An 18,891-nucleotide genomic window follows, 5' to 3' on the forward strand; every position below is an offset into this window, starting at 1 on the left:
GTACGCATTATGGAGAATGCAATATATTTAATTTACAAAGAAAATGGACTCTATAAAAAATGGCATCTATCTGAAGACATTGTGTGCCACTTCTATTAGTTTTAACATTGCATGTCACTTGTACTAAGTTCTCTTGGATAAATCAGATTAGGACTGGCTTAATCAAATCTCACAGAATATATATTCCCACAAAAATGAAGCTTTAAGCTTGTAGTGTCTCCCAAATAATTATGGATGTCTCTCAAGTGCATGAATATGAGTATTAACTGAGGCAGCGAATAATACTTTTAAATAACATCCATATTTTCTCTATGTAAGCATTTATAGTTCCTTTTATTTGTGCAAAAGATAATTTATTGAAACAAGATTTTGAGAATCTTCGTTTCTTCTAAGAATTTGGTTCACATGCTAAGATGGCAGTTCAGTAAACGAGAGACAACACAAAATGCCATATCAATAACATGGCATAGAATATTTCTAGCTAGAAGATGTCCAGGTCAGTGGAAAGCTGCAAAATCAGCATCCTGACAAGTATTACTCAGTCAAACGAATCATTAATCAACGGGTTTCATATCAATCACAGCAAGACTAGAAATAAAAAATTAACCAAATAAAAAAGTGGGCTGTTGAGCATTTACAACTTTCTGAAAGGTTCTCAAAAATGTGGCAGGCTAAATAATTTTGAAATCGAAAAAGAAAAGAATCTTCAAAATCTTGTGCTGTCTTGGAATAATTTGAGTAGGTGAGGCCAACAAAATCTGTGAAGATTGTTTAATCGTATATGATTAGACTAGAATAGAATCTTCAAAAATCTCAATTGTACTGGAATAAATTCAGGAGCAGCAGCCAACAAAACCTGGGAAGATTCTTCAATCATACATATGTTTACACTGACAATTTCATTGCTTTTAAGGTTTTCAATTTAGACTCACAGATATCATGTAAAAGTAATGCGAATCTGTGATGGCTATTTATAATCTTCCTAGGAACTGTAGCTGCATCCCATGTCTGCACTGCTTGACCTATCCTGGGACCTAATTCGGAAACCATATCCAAACTCGATTCTAAAATCTTAAGCACACAACCTGGTCTTGCAGTGATTTTTCCTGAAGAACTTTCATCAGTCTCTCCCCTTCCCTCCAGAAGTGCAAGAAACAAGTCCAGCTCCTGATCCTTGGAATTATCTAGATATCCTCCCAACCAAGATTTAACACTTTGGATAGTTGATGTAAATGAGGCTATGGAACATTGTATCACTTCAACAATTAATGAAGATGATCCATCAATATGGCTGCCAAGTGCCCCACTTTTCTTTTTCTTCTTTCCTAATGGAAGTAAATATCGGACACAAGATTGTAAGATAAGGCCATGCCAGGCAAATGATTCTGTTACAAGATGTGTCATTGTTGGCATGAGAGACCCTGCAGGTATGAACTTTAAGGAACAGTCAGATGTGTAAAGTTGAGGTGCAGCAGAACATGCAATTAACTCCTTAACAGATAGTTCCATTAGTCTGTCAATGCTAAGTGAGGAATCAAATGATAACTTTTCCTTGCTTGCAAACCCAGTTCCTTCAGCAGATAGTTTCCAGGCATTATAAAAGACTGCAAAGGTTATCCAATCCACCAAGTCCAGCTTCAATTCCTGAATTTTAAAGGGAAATCAACACATTAGCCTCCAGAATTTTAAGTATAGAACAAGTACAGAAAAAAAAAAATTTATCAATGTTCCACACAACCGTGTAAACCATACTAAACAGCACCTTGAACGATTTCTGCCCAGATTGTATACTGCTAAGGATTCCTAATGCCTCATCAAAAGAAAACCCAAGTGATGACGAATATTGTACAAGAAGCTGCTGAAATTCAGCACAACTTCCATGCATATCAGAGGCTTTTCCTGCATCTGAGTCCATGAGGAAGCCCACACACCGAATTGACAAGCATATGAGACGAGGCAAAAGACATCTTCTTTTAACAAATATCCGCATTTGCTTTTCCCTTAGACATTGATACTCCTGGAAATTGATAAGTGCAAATTGCAATATTTAATTGATAATCTGAATTACAAGCAATGTTGAACTCAATTCAAGCAAACAGAAGGAATTATCAAGTAGAAAAAAAAGATAAAATGTATATCACTATGCATTTCAAAGTTTTGATTATTACAAACTTGACGAAGATGTAAATGAAAATATGTCGAGAAACTAACTACTAGGGCAGATAGCCATCATCTAGAAAATCAGTATAGAACTGAGAAATATGTTACTATAGTCAATACTTCAACAGAATTATGCATGAGTGATTCAGTAAGCCTTCTTGATACAAAGTTTAGAGGTTAATTAATTACTAGGATAGGATAGCAGCACATACATGTGGCCAAAAATATGCAGTAGCATTTGAATACTCAATTTTTATAAGTTCCTTATAATAAAAGATAAGTATCTTTATACAGAAGATGAAACAAAGCATTCAATCAATTACAAGAATTCGACAATAAAGGTGAGACAACCTTAATTGATGCTCTTGAACATAAAGCAATGGTCCTGAAAAAAATCATGAATTGCTACATTTCATGGTTTCTTCCCCTCAATTGTCACATTTTCTTGAGCAAATTGTTGACTACAATTTTTGATCCATTTTTCACATTTAACCGCAACTAAACAGTCTGAATCATGGGCTGCCTGATTTTCAGTGATTTCTTGACAACCTGAGTTTTTTTCTTTTTTGGAAAGAGAATTTTACATGCATTATAGTCATGTGTTTAAGGAATTTACTTAATTTGGAAGGGATCCTTTGCAGGAATCGACTAGGGCACTTTGCCTGCAACATGCGACACATTTGCATTTTTGCCTGCATAAAAGTATTGAACTTAACCTACAAAATAGCTGTGTTCCACGGGGATGCGTCTCCCCCAAAACACCATGAGTTTCCGAGACGGGAACGTTTCTTGGACAGGGAGGCGTGTCCAAAACTTCTCTCCACCGCACCTCCACCTTCGTCACGTCTCTCAACAAGAGAAGAGACGTGTCTTCCATCCAAGAGCACAAGGACATCTCTCTCAAAAGAGATGCCACAAAGAGACACATGGACGTCTCCCGACAAGGAAAGAAATGCCCAGGCGTCTCCCACGGCGATAATGAAAAAATGTTTTTTAAAATAAAAAAACATAACAATGCCTTGGTAAACATAACCCTAAACTGGTAGAAAGCTCATAAAAGAGACATTCAGTCTCATTTCGGTCATTTGCAACCACAAAAAAGTTTAGAACATCTGATTTGCTCTAGCTTGGAAACCAAGAAGGTGGCCTGCAAGTTGAATCAGCAAGCTTGGACGAGGATTAGAGGAAGCTTCTTCATTCTTGCTGCAAGATTGAAGGTAGGCATTTGCCATTCTAAATTCCTTAAAAAGAAAATTTGTTAATTGGGCAAATTTTTTGATTGAAGAACCAAATTGCAGCCATTAGAATTTTAGAAAAAAAAACTTAGAAACTGAAAATTTTTTGTTTGCTTGAAGTTGAATATTAATAATCAGCATCATTAATAATATTCAACTTCAAGCAAACAAAAATTTTAAATTTACAAACATTTCTAAGTTCTTTGAAAATTATTGTTTGCTTGAAAAATTTCTTTTTTTTTTTTTCAACATTGTTTGTTGCAGCATCATTATCACTGTCAAAATGAGTTCTAACACCATGAGTGAGGATGAGGAGGTTTGAGATTCATAGAGAAAATGAATCATCTGATGAACCTAGCATAGAAGAAGTGGGGGCAAGTCAAACTGAAACAAGTTCGGTTGGGAGTGGAAATTTCAATTGCCCTTCTGAAATCCTCAAAAAAATGGGCCAAGGGTCCCTTTGATCCAAAATCACCCTTAAAACAATTTGCATCTAATGTACCAGCACAACCTGGGACAGCTAGGGGAACTAGAAAGTGGAAGTGCAACATGTGTAATCTTGAATAGTTTGGCAGCATTACTAGAACTAATGCTCACTTCCTTCTTGTTCCAAGCAAAGGTGTAGAAGTATGCAAGAAGATGCATAAAAACTTGAAGTACAGGGCTGAAATGTTAAAGTTATGGGGCTGCAATGAAGATAAGTACCTACATCGTGTACTTTGCCACATAGGAATAGGGCTTATCAGGTTCTTGCAGTTTCTTCTTCTAGTTTGCAAACTCAAAGGCTACCAATTCCATCCAGTTTAGGGGCAGCAGAGGCTAGGGGTAAACGTAAGATGGCTAGTCCATCTTCACAACCATTGGCTGATTTATTGAACATGCAAAAAAAGATGAGGCAGATGATGCCATTGGCAAACTCTTTTTTGCCAATGGCATTCCATTCCACGTGGCCCACTCTCCTTATTATGAGGAAGTTGTAGCAAAGATAATAAGGGCAGGACCATCATATGTGCCACCTGGTGAGACTAAATTGAGGACAACAATCTTGGATCAAAACTATTCCAAGATTAATATTTTGATGGAGAAGATGAAGAGAACCTGGCTCACAACTGGTTGCAACATAGTCATCGATGGGTGGACAGACATTAGTCATCGTCCACTCATCAATATCATGGTTACATCTACAGCCAGCCCTTATTTCCTTAGGGCTATTGATTGTTCAGGGCATAGCAAGGATGCTCATTTTCAGTTCCAGATCGTCAAGGATGCTATAGAGGAGGTTGGGCCACAAACTCTGGTGCAAGTAGTGACAGATGCAAGCCATGTGTGTCGAGCAACAGGAAGATGATTGAGGCAGCCTATAGACATATTTGGTGGACTCATTATGTGCATGCCATGAATAATGCACTCAAGGACATGGGTAAAATCTAGTGGATCAAATCTGTTGTCAATGATGCTAGAGATGTGCAGATGTTTATCTGCAACCACCATACTTCACATGCACTCTTTAGGACCTCCAAGAAGGAATTCCTAAAACCTGTAGAGACTCTGTATGCATCATACTTTATTCTCTTGGAGAGGATGCTTGAGTTGCAAGAGCCATTGCAACTAATGGTTATGACAGCAAAATGGAATAGGTGGCCTGAGTCGAAGATACGACAGGTGTTGAGGGTGAACGAGGTGGTGAAGAATGATCTTTTTTGGGCTGATGCCAAATATATTGTCTCCATCATTGCTCCAGCCTTCACAGTTATTAGATTTGGGGATTCTAATGCACCTTCCCTTGGAGAGGTGTATGAGTGCATTGATTCTATACTTGTTCAAATGAAGTTTGTTGTGCGAGAGGACCCTACATTGCAATTCTACAATGAGCATATTCAGCCAATCATTCATCGTAGATGGGAGAAGCTTAACACTCCCTTGCACATGGTTGCCTATGCATTGAACCCGAAGTAAAGGCCAAGCAAAATTACACCTATAGAGGATCCTAAGGTTAAAGACGGATTCATTAATGCAGTTGACAAATTGTATGTTCTTACTGAGGCTATCCAGATTTATACTGAGTCTAGCCAAATCCGTACTGACTGGACAAAATTTGCCTCTATGGGGATATTCAAAGGCAGCAAAGATAGATCTCGAGATTATGTCACAAGAGGACCCCAAGTTGTGATGCACCATGCATGGACCTAAATCTTTGATAACTACTCTAGCCATTCGTTTGCTATCCCAGTTTTCTAGTTCTTCTGCTGCTAAGAGAAATTGGTCTACTTACAGCTTCATCCACTCCATTAAGAGGAACAGGCTTACTTCTAGGAGGGCAGAGAAGCTTGTGGTGGTACAAAGTGTGTTGCGTCTCATTGACCGCAACACATCTACGTACAAGGAGAGTCCAGCAGACAGATGGGAAGTAGAGCTAGAAGAGCCAGAACAGATTGATGATGATGCTACAAAGACAAGGCTGTTGGTATTGGTATAGATGAGCTTGAGAATGTGGGGTCCAGCAGTTCGAGTGATGAGGACATTGAGGAATTTGGCGAGGAGCTTGGGAATGATTATTAGTCATTAGACTCTACTTTTAGTGTTATTGATGAACATTGGATCGTGATTAAGATGATTGTGAAATGAAAAATTTTGAAAATTATCGTTCCAATGTCTATATTTGATATTATGTTATACATCTCTATCTTTTAAAAACTAATTTTTCAAGTACTATATGTATATGTACCATGTATAGGGACCATAGTTGAAAAACTTGAACTCAGTGAGCCCAGAAATTTTTTAAGATATTCTCCAAAAACGCACATGTTAATAAATTTGTAGACCATATTAGTAATTTCCATCATATATAAATCAAAATTATGGTTTAATATATATCACAGACCAAAAAACAAGTTCAACCTTTGGATACGTATGAACTTCAGTTTCAATATCAATAAAAATTTGGTGATTAACTTCTAAAGTTCTATCCACATTTTTCCATCAAAATGTGATGAATATTTTTTTTTTTAAGATGCTGTAATCAGGAACCATTTTCCATGTCATTGTTTGATGCTAATGAGTTAAACCGTTGTTGATTCCTATTATCTTTTCCAATTGGCAGGTTGCATAAAATAGGAATCCACCATAGTAAAACTTTCCCATGCAACCTGCCCAATTGAAAAAGATAATACTCTAATTGAAAGGAATAGGAATCCACCACAGTAAAATTTGTCATATTCATGCAACGGCCGATCAGTTCAAAGGCAAACAAAAAGACCTATGTTATCGTGCTTTTGTTGTGTGCCCTAAGTCACCGCAGCCATCCTCAATCACATCTCAAAAGTATTTGAATCGCATTAACTTTTTAATGTTCTGAAAAAAAAGTTTTATACCAATTTCAGCAAGTTTTTGATAGGATTTCATGCAAAAATTGCTAGTTTTTGATGATTTTTCATGCCAAAATCACGAGTTAAAACCTTATAGCGAGCTTTCCGACGAGTTACTCACAATTGGTTCTGCCTCGCAACTACTCTTAGATTTTTGCAACTATGGTAGGGGCAATCCATTGCATGATGCAAAACCAACACAATAATCTTTCGAGTTTGAATTGACACTTCTACAGCATGCAGCCCAAACATAGATGAAGAAAACAATGATTCTTGACAAAGTTAGTGCAATAAGGACTTCTTTTGGTAGTGAAAAGGAAAAAGTTATAACCTTGAAACATGAAAGACTGAATTCAATTTATTTATTTTAGAAATTTATTAATATTGTCACGTGTGAGACTTGGTGTGAGCATATTGCATGTCAATCTTAGGTACAAAGAAATTCAAATGCAATTTTTGGGATTGTGATGTTAATGGAGACATATATATCCTCAAATGGCATTTGCCGAGGAACCAAGAATTGACATCATTCCTTGCCAAAAGTGCCCTAAAAACATCACATATCAAGGACACTAGGACCTTCAAGTAATTTCTTATGGCAAGGCTAATAAGACAAGAACTGGGACATAAGTGGAGGATTCTAATTCAGTAAATGGTAGGGGCAATCCTTTACATGAGGCAAAACCAACACAACAGTATTTCAAGGAGTTTCAATCAACACTTCAACAACACACAGCCCAAACATAGGTGAAAAAAAAATTTATCCTTTCTTTGAACCTCATACTTAACTAAGATTGCAAAGCACTTTGGAGAGTATAGAATGGAGGAAAAACATTCAAGAAAGGATGAAAAAGGCAATTGTGAATTTTTGGTTCCACTCTAGCCTATGATTCCATATCGCCAGAGTATAGTGTATGCTATTGCAACTATAGGTCTTGCATTCAAAGCTCTGATGTATGAGATAGTGAGAGCTGATACTATCAACGATGCAATACAAGATGTTAAGTGCGTTGTTAACGAACCTTCATTTAAATGGACAAACACTAAATGCACTATAATGTCAAACTGCTGGATGGATAGACAGAACCAAACTCTCATCAACTTCCTTGACTCTTGTGATATTGGCATGATCTTTCTGAAACTTGTACATGCATCAAATAGGATCAAATCTATAGCTACACTATTTTATTGTTTGACGAAGTGATCATGGATATAGGACCACCACATGTGGTTTATTTATTATGGATGTAATTACTTGTGTTGCTGCAAGGAGACACTTGATTGACAAGAATCCATCTATGGTTTTTAGAGCCCATGTGAAACACACTACCTTAATCTACTCTACCAATCCAGTGAATTATTGGCAAGACCTATAGTGAGGGTTTTGAAGCAGCAAACTCTGCATATCCACGAACTTCTTTTTTTACTTGCATGATCTCACCATTATTTTAATGGCCCCTTGACTAGACAAGACCTTAAATGACCTCCTAATGTTTAGACCTTGCAACATCCTTCAATTGGTAATGGTCACTCATAAACCCAACAACCACAACTGTTAAAAACCTTGCCCACACAACTAGAAAACTAACACAATTTCTTGTGATCAAAGATTTGTTAGTCAGTGCTTGTGGAAGAAAATGGCCATATGACCACATTAAGAGGCCTGTGAATGTGTAGTAGTCTAATAAATACCCCTGATTTTTTTTGATTTTTTTTTTCTTTGTTGAAAATGTCAAGTTGACTTGCTGTGTGTTTGCTTTCCAGTTTATCGTTTCGTTGATGGTTGGTTTCAATTTGTTTGCATCATGTTTGTATAGGCATTGAACACAATACAGCAATAAAAGAGCATAACACATATTCAATCATTTCACTTGAAACTCGTCATTTTAATCCAAATTAACAGCAGTATGGAATCAGAACATTAGGACAATATTTCCAGACCCGAGAATGTTGGTACAGTCATGAGAGTAATGCTCAGAAGTATACAGTGGCCAAACTGAACACCAACACTTAACAGGATACTTTGATAGATTGTTCTTAGGCTTCTTTACCTCACCGAATCTGCTCCAGCATGCAAACATCCAATCTGCAGAACTGGGCACTTTAATAGACGGTTTCAGACTTCTGTGACTGCAGATTGAGCCCCTTTATAATGTCCTCATGCCAAGATGGAGCTATACAGCCTGCCCTAGGGGCAAATTCCTCTTAGAAATCAGATCTCCAGCAAATACAGCAAATAATAGCTTGAAATGAAGCGCTTGGCTGTAAGGAAAACAACCGACCAATACCCAGAATGATATCCACAGACCTCCGGGAGTTATGAATAGGTAAAAAGCTTCAGCCACACCACAAAAGATTCCAGATTTCCTAAAATCCACGCCAGCACACTGAAGAAGTCAAAACTATCCATCCAGACTCACACCACACCACAAAAACACACACCACACTGATAACCTGCAATCCCAACTTAAAACACCATGTAAATCTTCAACTTCACACCCCAAAACACTCACCAAAATAATGGAAACTTCGATCTTCTAACAGTAACCAGTCTGAGTGGGTCTTCCACCACTGAAACAAGTGTCCCAGCTGAGGGTTTTCATCCTCAAACCAACAGATTGTCCTTCCTGGAAACACTCCAGCAGCACTTCCTTAGGTTGCCAAAATCAAGATGTTCAAAATGAGAGCTCATTGACATTTTTAAAAGAATGAGAGGGAGAGTTAGTGCACCTTTAGGGTTTCCCTCCATTTAATCTTTTTTTTTTCTTTTTTTGAAAATCACTTTATTCCCTCACATGGGTGTGTCCCTTTCTCTTTGAAATAAATTACATTTTTTTTTAATAAACTTTTCCCTCTCAACTAGGCATCCAGCCTATAAGGCATAATATTTGCCTTTAGTCATGAAATACATTGACCCCCCTTTTAAAACAACATTATCTCACTAGGACATGGGGGTATTTTCCGAGAGACTTAAAAGGCAACATTTTAAAGATTAATAAGGCCAATAAAACAAATATTTCTCTAAAGCCTTTTAACTTACCAATGATATGAATAGAAACTCTTCACTAACTGAAGGACTGGTGGCCCACTGACTTCTATATTTAGTAAACACCCAAAGTAGCTCCCTGCTAAAGAAAGCAACTCTGCTAGAATGAGAAAGCTCAAGAAACCACTGCACAATCTCAACCAGAGCACAAAAGTCCCTTAACCATGACCACATAACCTAAAGGGACTCAGAATAGGCTATTGGAACTCCAATGCTGACTAGGCGCAAGGAGAGGGCATTACAAATAAAAGATGCAAAAGACACCAGGTTTCAAGACATAAGTCATGAGTTAGCACTCGCATACTTATTCTGCATCTCCTTCAAACCCATGACAGTGATTTCCTTCCTTGCACATGATGTGATTGGGCTAAGACCTTCACTTTGATACCATATTAACAAATGAAAAATAAACATAAACAAATATAGCACTATATTATAATAAAATACTATAGTGAGAATTACAAAAAGGTTCATCTCGTCCTATAGAATTTGAGAGATGTAACCAACAGTAAATAATTTGTCCAACTCTTTGTCCAAGATTCTAAATATTAATAATAGCTACACACCATTAAGTCACTACGGTGACTTTATTATAAAGTCACCTTGGATTCTCAGAAGTATTAAAAAAACTTCTTACTGTGACAAGATTTTCAGCTAAGACAGCCCTAATACTCTATAATATCCATGCATACACTTCACAGAAACTCAAACAATGCCCTTAGATCTCATCTGCAAGTACTATGTTGCTCTTCTACGTGGACCAAATAAGCCTAAAGTTATGATAAATAGATGTCATGCCTATTTAAAACCAAGTTCTTTGGAAAAAATTACAGCAAGGTCAATACCTTGCGAAGACTTGGCTGTCAAAAGAAGAATCATTAAGAATGACATATCTGACATGTTATGCCTTTGGTGTCAGAGAAAGTAATCAATAAGACATTTACGTTGGTATAATAAGAATGATCATATCATAGGTTTAATTGGTTGTAGTTCCAGTGCAAGCATCTTCAGCAAAACCTATAATCAGATTTCAGGAATCAGATGCCAATGGACAGTTTAGACCAAGATTTGGGGGCTTTTTGGAGATTCACATAATTCTCCATTTCCAGATGATCCTACTTCAGATTGCATGATCTTCTAAAACGTTCCAGGTATGCCTGCAGGTCAATCAGTTGGCTTATCCATTATCCCTCTCCCTTGAGATAGTTTGAAGGTTACAGAATAAGATAAACTTGTCTGCTATAAATGTTAATTTAAAGGCAAGATGGAAGACAGCTGCTCATGCAGATAGTTCCTGATTCTGCATGGAAGAGTTGAATTGTCTTTAAATAGATGTTGCTAAGCACATTGTATTCAGAAATTATTTGTTTTGGCAAAGGATACATGCTCTATGCCTCTTTAAGCAAGTCATCAAATTTCCAGATTTTATAGGACAGGGTATTCCCATTGAACCTGATGCTCAATAGAAGACCAATGGTATGACTAAAATATGTGAATTTATAATGATTTTAAAATATTTTGAATATAGAAATTTGCTAGCCTAAAATATCAACAATAAATCTCATGAAGAAGCGTATTGTAGCCCTTCAACAGAAGCTGAGTTTATAAAAAAATTATGATTGCATTGAACTAAAGAAACTGATTGCAACTAAAGGTGCCTACATTCTTACCAAGTCATTTTTCTGATGACTGGCTTCCCCTTCAAAAGGACCTGTACAACAGATTAAACATTCATTCAGAGGATTCACTATTTATATGTAAAATATAATAGTAAACACTGTACTTGCCCTCAAAGTTGAAAGATAGTATGTGAATTAATAATGTAACAGACATGTAGCTAATGGTTGAACTTAGAGAAGGATTGACAACAGAAACATCAGCCTTCAAATCTCATGTTAGATGAAAAAAGTCATTTAGCATCATAATTGTTGATGTCAATTTCCTTTCCTTAGGTTGTTAATCCTCACTAAACATAAAATCAAAAGATTAAAAAAAGGTACAGCAAAAACAGCTAGAAAAGAATGCAACCAAATTGCATCATCACATAAACCTGAAAGATAACATTCATCTGGAGCTGGTGACCACCAAGGACGTGTTTTCCAGTCTCCATTAAACGAAAGAGAATCAAGGCATTTTTCTTCAGACCACTGAAGCACTTCCATTCCCGAATTCAATTTCATCAAGATATTCTGCAACAAACTAAAAATTAGAAAACAGCCACATAGTTAATAATGACAAATAAAATTGAAGAAATGGCTCAGACCAACCTCTACTTCTTTAAACTTATCTGCTTTCTCTTTCAGCTGTAAGATTGTTTGTTCTATTCTCACAAGCAAATAGTTATATGAATTCTGCATTCGCTCACGGAATTTCACAAACTCAAGAACCTGTATCAATACCCATATTCAGTAAACCATGTATGAAGGTGGATAGTCAAAAAGCGTAAATATGAAAACAGACAGAAGGGATCTTTTTTAATGTTAGAAGGATACAAGTAACAGCACCTACTTCATATGGAACAGCTTCTCTCTAAGAGGCAACCTAAGAATATTCTCTTGAAATTAAAAGTTAAACCAATATAAGCTTGGGTTCTATACAGAAAGGCCAAGTTTTAACTAGGAACGTATTGCACTGATGCTTTTAATGAAATATGGTTGATACTAAAGATTGTAAACCTAAAAGAAAACAGATTTAGAAATGCTTTGAAATTTGCAAATCAACATGAAAAAAACTATCAATGTGAAGAGGATTGAAGAAAGATAAAACACCAACCATGCTTCAAAAACTTAGCACAGTAAAAATATTAATAAATCCATAGACAAGCATTAAATAACATGCAAAATAGTGTTAAAAAGCATAAGATATGAATTTAATTCTTGCATAGCTACGAAAATTGTTGAAAAATTATTTAAATCCACAATTTTTAAAAAAGAAAATGATAAAAACTTCTTTCAAAAAGAAAAAAATGATTTTCTGCTTGCTCAAGAGTTTTTGCTGCATGAGTCAGTGTAATGAGACTCACCTAGACTTGCCAAAACTTGGTGAGTTTGAGGCAAGTCAAGCTTGCCAAGTTTGGGGGCCCGGAACTCAGACTTGACCGAGTCTTTCCCAGATTTGCCGAGGCTGTAGACTCACCCAGACTCTCAGAGTCTAGGCGAGTATAGGCCTAAGACTCGGCCATTTTAGATTTTTTTTCTAACTCGCAGAACTTCAATGTTTTTCATATGCCCCCAAACTATATACATGAAATATAATATTTAACTTGCCATTATTGTCTTCAAGTCAGTCTCATTCTCTACATCAGAATATATACATGAAATATAACATTTAAGTATAGGTCTTATACTTTAAGTTATATTTCATGTATATATTGGCAACATTTTTTAGAGTGGTTTCAAATCTGTAGGAGTTATGATGCAGATTCTAGGTTTCATTCTAGGTTTTAGAAAATCTTATAAATTTTCAGTTAGTCATATTTCAGTAATCAAAAAGCTCCTATCAACATTCTCTCTCTCTCTCTCTCTCTCTCTCTCTCTCTCTCTCTCTCTCTCTCTCTCTCTCACAGACCCAGACCCAGACCCCCCGCGAAGGGTGCTACTCGACCTAATTTTGCTATTGCCCCCAAAACCCCATCAAACTATTAAGCCTAAGCAAGTAATAAGCCAATGATGTATTATGATCATAAAAATCTACATAATACATATCCCTTGTTACAAATCTCTGCATATTCATAGTCAAAGCCACAATCAAGGATTATCTTGTTTCATATATCAGACAACTTATTCAGTATGCAAGGACCACTATAGACAAAGTTGGCATGCTACAGTCCTTGTACTACTGAAAGCAAGTTAAGTCTTAGTTGGCAAGAAATATCGTTTTCATCATGCAAAATATATCAATCAGCCTTCCACAGACAACTAATAGAAGAATCCCATCTATTGGTATCCTAGCTGAAATCAAAATAGAACATAACCATTTATCTTTTTACTTAGCCACTCCTCTTTGTTAATGAGCTTGTCAACAAATATACAATATTGAAGTGTAATGTCCCGTTTCTAGTATTCATAGCATAATGTTGTCGTTAGTGTATTTCCGCATGGTCCCGTAGGCTAACCAGGACATTAATGGGACTTAGAGACCGTTTGGCCTAGACAATTTTAGTTGCAGATCTTTTTGAGCAGTTTTGAGGCAGTTTTGGACATACTTACTATTTATAGGAGGTCATTCTAGACATGGCTGGACATCCACTGGTAGTGGCATGTCGATGGTAATTGTTTAAAATCGACAAGAAGAATTTTTTATCATTGATAAGATTTATTGTGCATTAATAAAGCTATTTTATAAAGTTAAATTTAAATATAAAACTTTATTAATGCATAGACTATAGATTGTGGGAAATATTTAAATATAAGAGTCCCCTTTAATTTATAATACATCAGAGATATAAGTTACATAAAGGGAGTTATGTTTATCCCACATTGACAAAACGAAGGAATGGGCTCTTGTGAGAACATTATAAAAGAGAGGGACGAGCTTCCATTTAGCATGCTTGGATATGATTAATATTATGCTGTTGGATTTCTTGAAAATCTGATTTAATGGGCTTCGAGGACGAAATCCCTCTTTGCCAGCATTCTCTTTGCTGTTGGAAGACAAAGTCAGGAGGATTATGGGGTGTTTTCATCCAAGAAACACAATGGGCTTCATTGGCGAGTTTGCATAGAGTTTTTACAAGGGTTTGAAATGCAGATCAGAAGTTGGTACCTATTGCTACAGTAGCCGTGAATAGTGTTTTGCTAGTGGTCATGAATGGTGATTTTGCTACATTAGCCGTGAATAGTGATTTTGCCACAGTAGCCGTGAATAGTGGTTCACTATAGTAGCCGTGAATAGTGATTTTGCTACAGTATCCGTGAATATTGATTTTGCTACAATGCCACCAAGATTCAAAGTTATAAGAGGTCCGGGATCAAAGGGAATTAAGAGTTGCACTTATTGCTGTGTGTGGGCTTTGTGAAGTTTGATATGTTGCTATTATGCCTCAATTCCCAGGTCTGAAATCACTTTTAAAATCTGTTATATATGTTTGTAATCTGCTCTTGAAATATCAATAATAAAAATCAGGTTATTGGAGGATTGAATGCTGCTACTTAGTGAGTTATTTATATGCTTTCTAGCAAATTGTTATATTCCATTTCGCATTATTATATCATGAATGGCATGTGAGAAGTTCAAACAAACAAATAAGAAAAAACACAAACATTGAACCTTCATACAGCAGTTAGGTACTTTCAAAAAAAATATTTGGGCATTCATTACAGTGGTATCAAAGCAGAAAATCCTGCCATCCTAAAGGGGTTGAACATGAACAAACGGTGATGACTGATTGGAGTGTACAACCATTATCGCATCATTACAACACATGGAAAAACAGGACTTTGCTTAATACCGGACAAGAGGAACAAAGAGCTGCAAAGGATCAGAATATTAATAATACGAGTGAAAGAAGGGACCCTGGTGAGGAGAAATTTTTACAGTTATTGGACACACTAGTTCAGGGACAGCAGTTAGCAGAGCAAAGAGCACAACGACAGAATCAGCATTTGGACTTACTAACACAGATGATAGCCCGCTAGATGGGTATTAATGTGAATAATATGGGTGGCAGAAACAATGCTGGATAATGATCAAAATGGAGGTAATAATGGACATACAGGTGTAAACAATGGGGGTAATAATGGTGGACAAAAAGGAAATGGGGGTAACAATGGAGGAAATGTGGACGAAAACTTTGGACATGTAGCTCAGCCCACTTGAATAGTGAGCTCTAGACCTCTTCTACCTACCTTCCCACCTAGGGCACCAGCACAGCCTGTGAATGAGCCTCAGATCACTGACATACAGGATCAATTCAGACGAGATTGGGAGAGTGGAGGACCCGAGTTTTCAGGCAGCTATATCTCTACAACACATGCTTCATGCGGGAGACAATAACCAAAATTTCGAGTTATGGAAGAAAGTAAGGAAATTGTCTCTACCGTATTTTGATGCTTCCGAGAAGACTACAGCACGAGCCTGGGTTCAAAAAGGTGGATACTTACCTTCATCTTAATCGCATGCCTGAAGAAGAAGCCATTAAATATGCAGCTATACACCTTGATGGAGTTGCACATGAGTGGTGGCACCATGGCATGGTGACTATGGGACATGATCAAATCACTTCCTATGTTGAGTTTACAAAACGATTGATAGAGAGATTTGATAGGAAGGATCCAGAACTACATTTTAAGAAGTTGGCACAGTTGAAACAATGGGGAAATAGGCTAACGACAACATTATGCTATGAATGCTAGAAAGGGGACATTACATGAAGGCTTCAAAAACAAATTACTAATAAATTCCTCACTTGAATATACACACCAATCATTGAGACACAAGAAAATATCATGGCTACATCATCATCAAAGACCCATCTTAGACGCCAATGCATGACTTTTCGTGATGTTAGGATGAGCAATGCAACCTCCTTTGAGCCATATTCTTGTAATTTTAGTTTTAATATTTGTTTCGATGCAATGGATTTCATATTCCATGAGTTTTGTATATGTGTATTATTTCCTTTAGCTACAATTTGCGTTTATACTTATGCGATCGATGTATACTAGTGTATGTGATCAAATTGGCTTCTATTTGATGATGTTATTGTCTTTTAAGGATTATTTAATTTATCTTTTATTTATTAAGCGATGCATGAAACAAGTTTTCAAATTTGCCGAGTTTATGTCACAAGTCCGAGTCCAAAATCAGGTTGCCGAGTCAAAGGCGAGTCCAAGTCTCATAGCTATGGTTTTTTCAGAGTACGCAGCAAAAACTCTAGCCAAAATCTCAACGAGTTATTGAAAAAGCAACTCTCTGGCTGGCTTTGACTCCAAGTCAGCAAGCTGCTCACAAACAAAAAATGAGATGCTCTCAAAATCAAACTACTACTTACAATAAAACATGATGTGATGAAGAACACACATGAATCAATCCATGACCGTTAATTACACCAATTCATTCCTGCTTGGCAAATAATTTTTTCTCTCTATGACAATTGTCACAAAATATATTCTCAGGATCATCTAGCATCCATGATATGCTCCTATAAGGAACACTTGAGTTAAACTCTATGTGCCGCTTACCTCAGCTGTTTTTAAGCATAAAAATTAATCACTAAGATTTTTAGCATCTTAATCTCAAGGTTTTGATAATGTTTAGGCATTTTAGCAAAAAGGAAACACTATTCAATATGTCTAAGGTTGCAATCGATGTACAATTTTTCTTTTTTTACAAAATCTTTTAGATTACTGTAGGACAGAAATTTTAGTCAATAGTATTCTCTTATTGGCTCTTTATTACACTTTTATAGAAATATTTTGCCATACAAAAGATTTTTCCCAAATTGCTACAGACCCTAAAACTGGCAAAAAAAGTTAACAGGCACTCAACAAGAATTAATCATACCTACAGTTATGGTCCCGGAACAGGAAATGCATTAGAGGCACTAATTAACACAACTTTAGAAATGCTTGGAGACTGTAAATGAGCTTGTATAAGAAATATTAGGATGAAGGAGATTTATGAAGAAATGCAAATGATATGCTCCCAATATCAAACTACTATTTACAATAAAACATGCTGCCATAAAGAACGCACATGAATTAATCCTTATCAGTTGGATACACCCATTCATTTCTGCTTAGCATAGAAATTTTAATTTCTATTACAATTGTTACATACTATGCTTCATCTAACATGCATGATAAAAGCTGCTGGTATAAGGACTAAGTGAATTAATCTTCATCTGCCACTTACATCAGTTTATTTCTGTTTACTGTACAGATGAATCTCTATGATAATTGGCAATCTCTATGATAGATGGTTTTTTTAGTAAAAGGAAACACTTCATCCAACATATCTATGATTGCAATCAAGGTACAGTATATTTTGAAAAAATCTTTTGCATTACTGTAAGAAATGTTTTTGTCACTGATACTATTTGTTTGGCTCTTTTGACTCCTTTCTAGAATGATTTACTCAGAGGTCAATACAAAGAAAGATTTAGCAAGAATTTTGAATGTTAGTTCAGATTACTCAAATAGGACTTCCAACAAGGTAGATCAGATTTTGTAACACTTCACTACAGTCAATCACAAATACCATTGTGATGCATGCACAACATGAGTTGTGGTGATGTTTGTTGAACTTTTTTTTTTGTCATTGATGTCTGTGTCTGTAAATATGCTAAGTATATATTTTGTTTCGTTTAAGCTGGTTGAGCAGCTTAAGCTGCTAGCTCAGTTGCTTAAGATAACTGTGTGTATGCTTTTGCCTAGTGGATGCTTTGTTGTCCCTTATCAACTTCCACATCAGATTTTTTCTGACAAGTCATATGTTGAATATTCCTTGTTGCCACTTAAGCATGTTGTGGGGCCCATTCCTTTTAAGTCAATTCTTTTCAAATCTTATTCATGGAAGAGACGCTATCTTAGGTGTATGATGCCATGTTTGAATATTAATGCAGCTCAGGCCACGATTTTGGAATTTTGTTCGAGGCTTCTGTATATGGTCTCTAATTCTCCATTAAGGGAGTTAGTAACCGAAAGTTTTTAAATGTTTGATATGCATGCCCACGACCTGAAGTACCATGATTTTATTCTTAATGAAGAGATTCCAGATTTCATATGGCAGCTTCACGACTTTGTAACGCCCTCTTAATATTTTGGCTTAATCTTTGGAGCTGTGTGGCTGTGCATGGGACGTTTTATTCCAGCTGCCGATAATCAATTTTCTTCTGGAGTCGCCGTCAGATTCTGGAGATCATTAAAAGATGATACGATTCTAAGAAATGCAAAAAAAAAAAAATTAAGTGCATTATAAATGGAGGGGAGGTTTGTGCCGCCAGATTCTGGAGGCCACCTGCAGGCTGGACTTTAATTTTTGTAAGGTGACTTAGTGGAAGAACAAAAATAACGGCTTCTAATTTTATCAAATATACAAAAAAACTTTCGATGAATGCTGTTTTGGATTTCTGAATTATTTTGGA

General features: G+C 36.3%; 1 protein-coding gene across 1 annotated transcript in view; it reads right to left on the reverse strand.

Annotated features, from left to right (window-relative positions):
* Nucleotides 1-589: 589 nt before the first annotated feature.
* LOC131041804 (N-terminal acetyltransferase B complex auxiliary subunit NAA25) overlaps nucleotides 590-18,891 on the reverse strand; it is a 77,372-nt gene continuing 59,070 nt past the window's right edge. Inside the window, exons 15-19 of the mRNA XM_057975018.2 lie at nucleotides 12,074-12,193; nucleotides 11,857-11,995; nucleotides 11,477-11,517; nucleotides 1,763-2,017; nucleotides 590-1,644 (exon numbers count right to left, since the gene is read on the reverse strand). Coding sequence (XP_057831001.1) covers nucleotides 886-1,644; nucleotides 1,763-2,017; nucleotides 11,477-11,517; nucleotides 11,857-11,995; nucleotides 12,074-12,193 — 1,314 coding nt within the window. The 3' untranslated portion in view covers nucleotides 590-885. The remainder of the gene's footprint in view (nucleotides 1,645-1,762; nucleotides 2,018-11,476; nucleotides 11,518-11,856; nucleotides 11,996-12,073; nucleotides 12,194-18,891) is intronic.

The sequence above is a fragment of the Cryptomeria japonica genome, chromosome 7 (genome assembly GCF_030272615.1).
Source record: "Cryptomeria japonica chromosome 7, Sugi_1.0, whole genome shotgun sequence".
In the NCBI taxonomy this organism is placed as follows: Eukaryota; Viridiplantae; Streptophyta; class Pinopsida; order Cupressales; family Cupressaceae; genus Cryptomeria; species Cryptomeria japonica.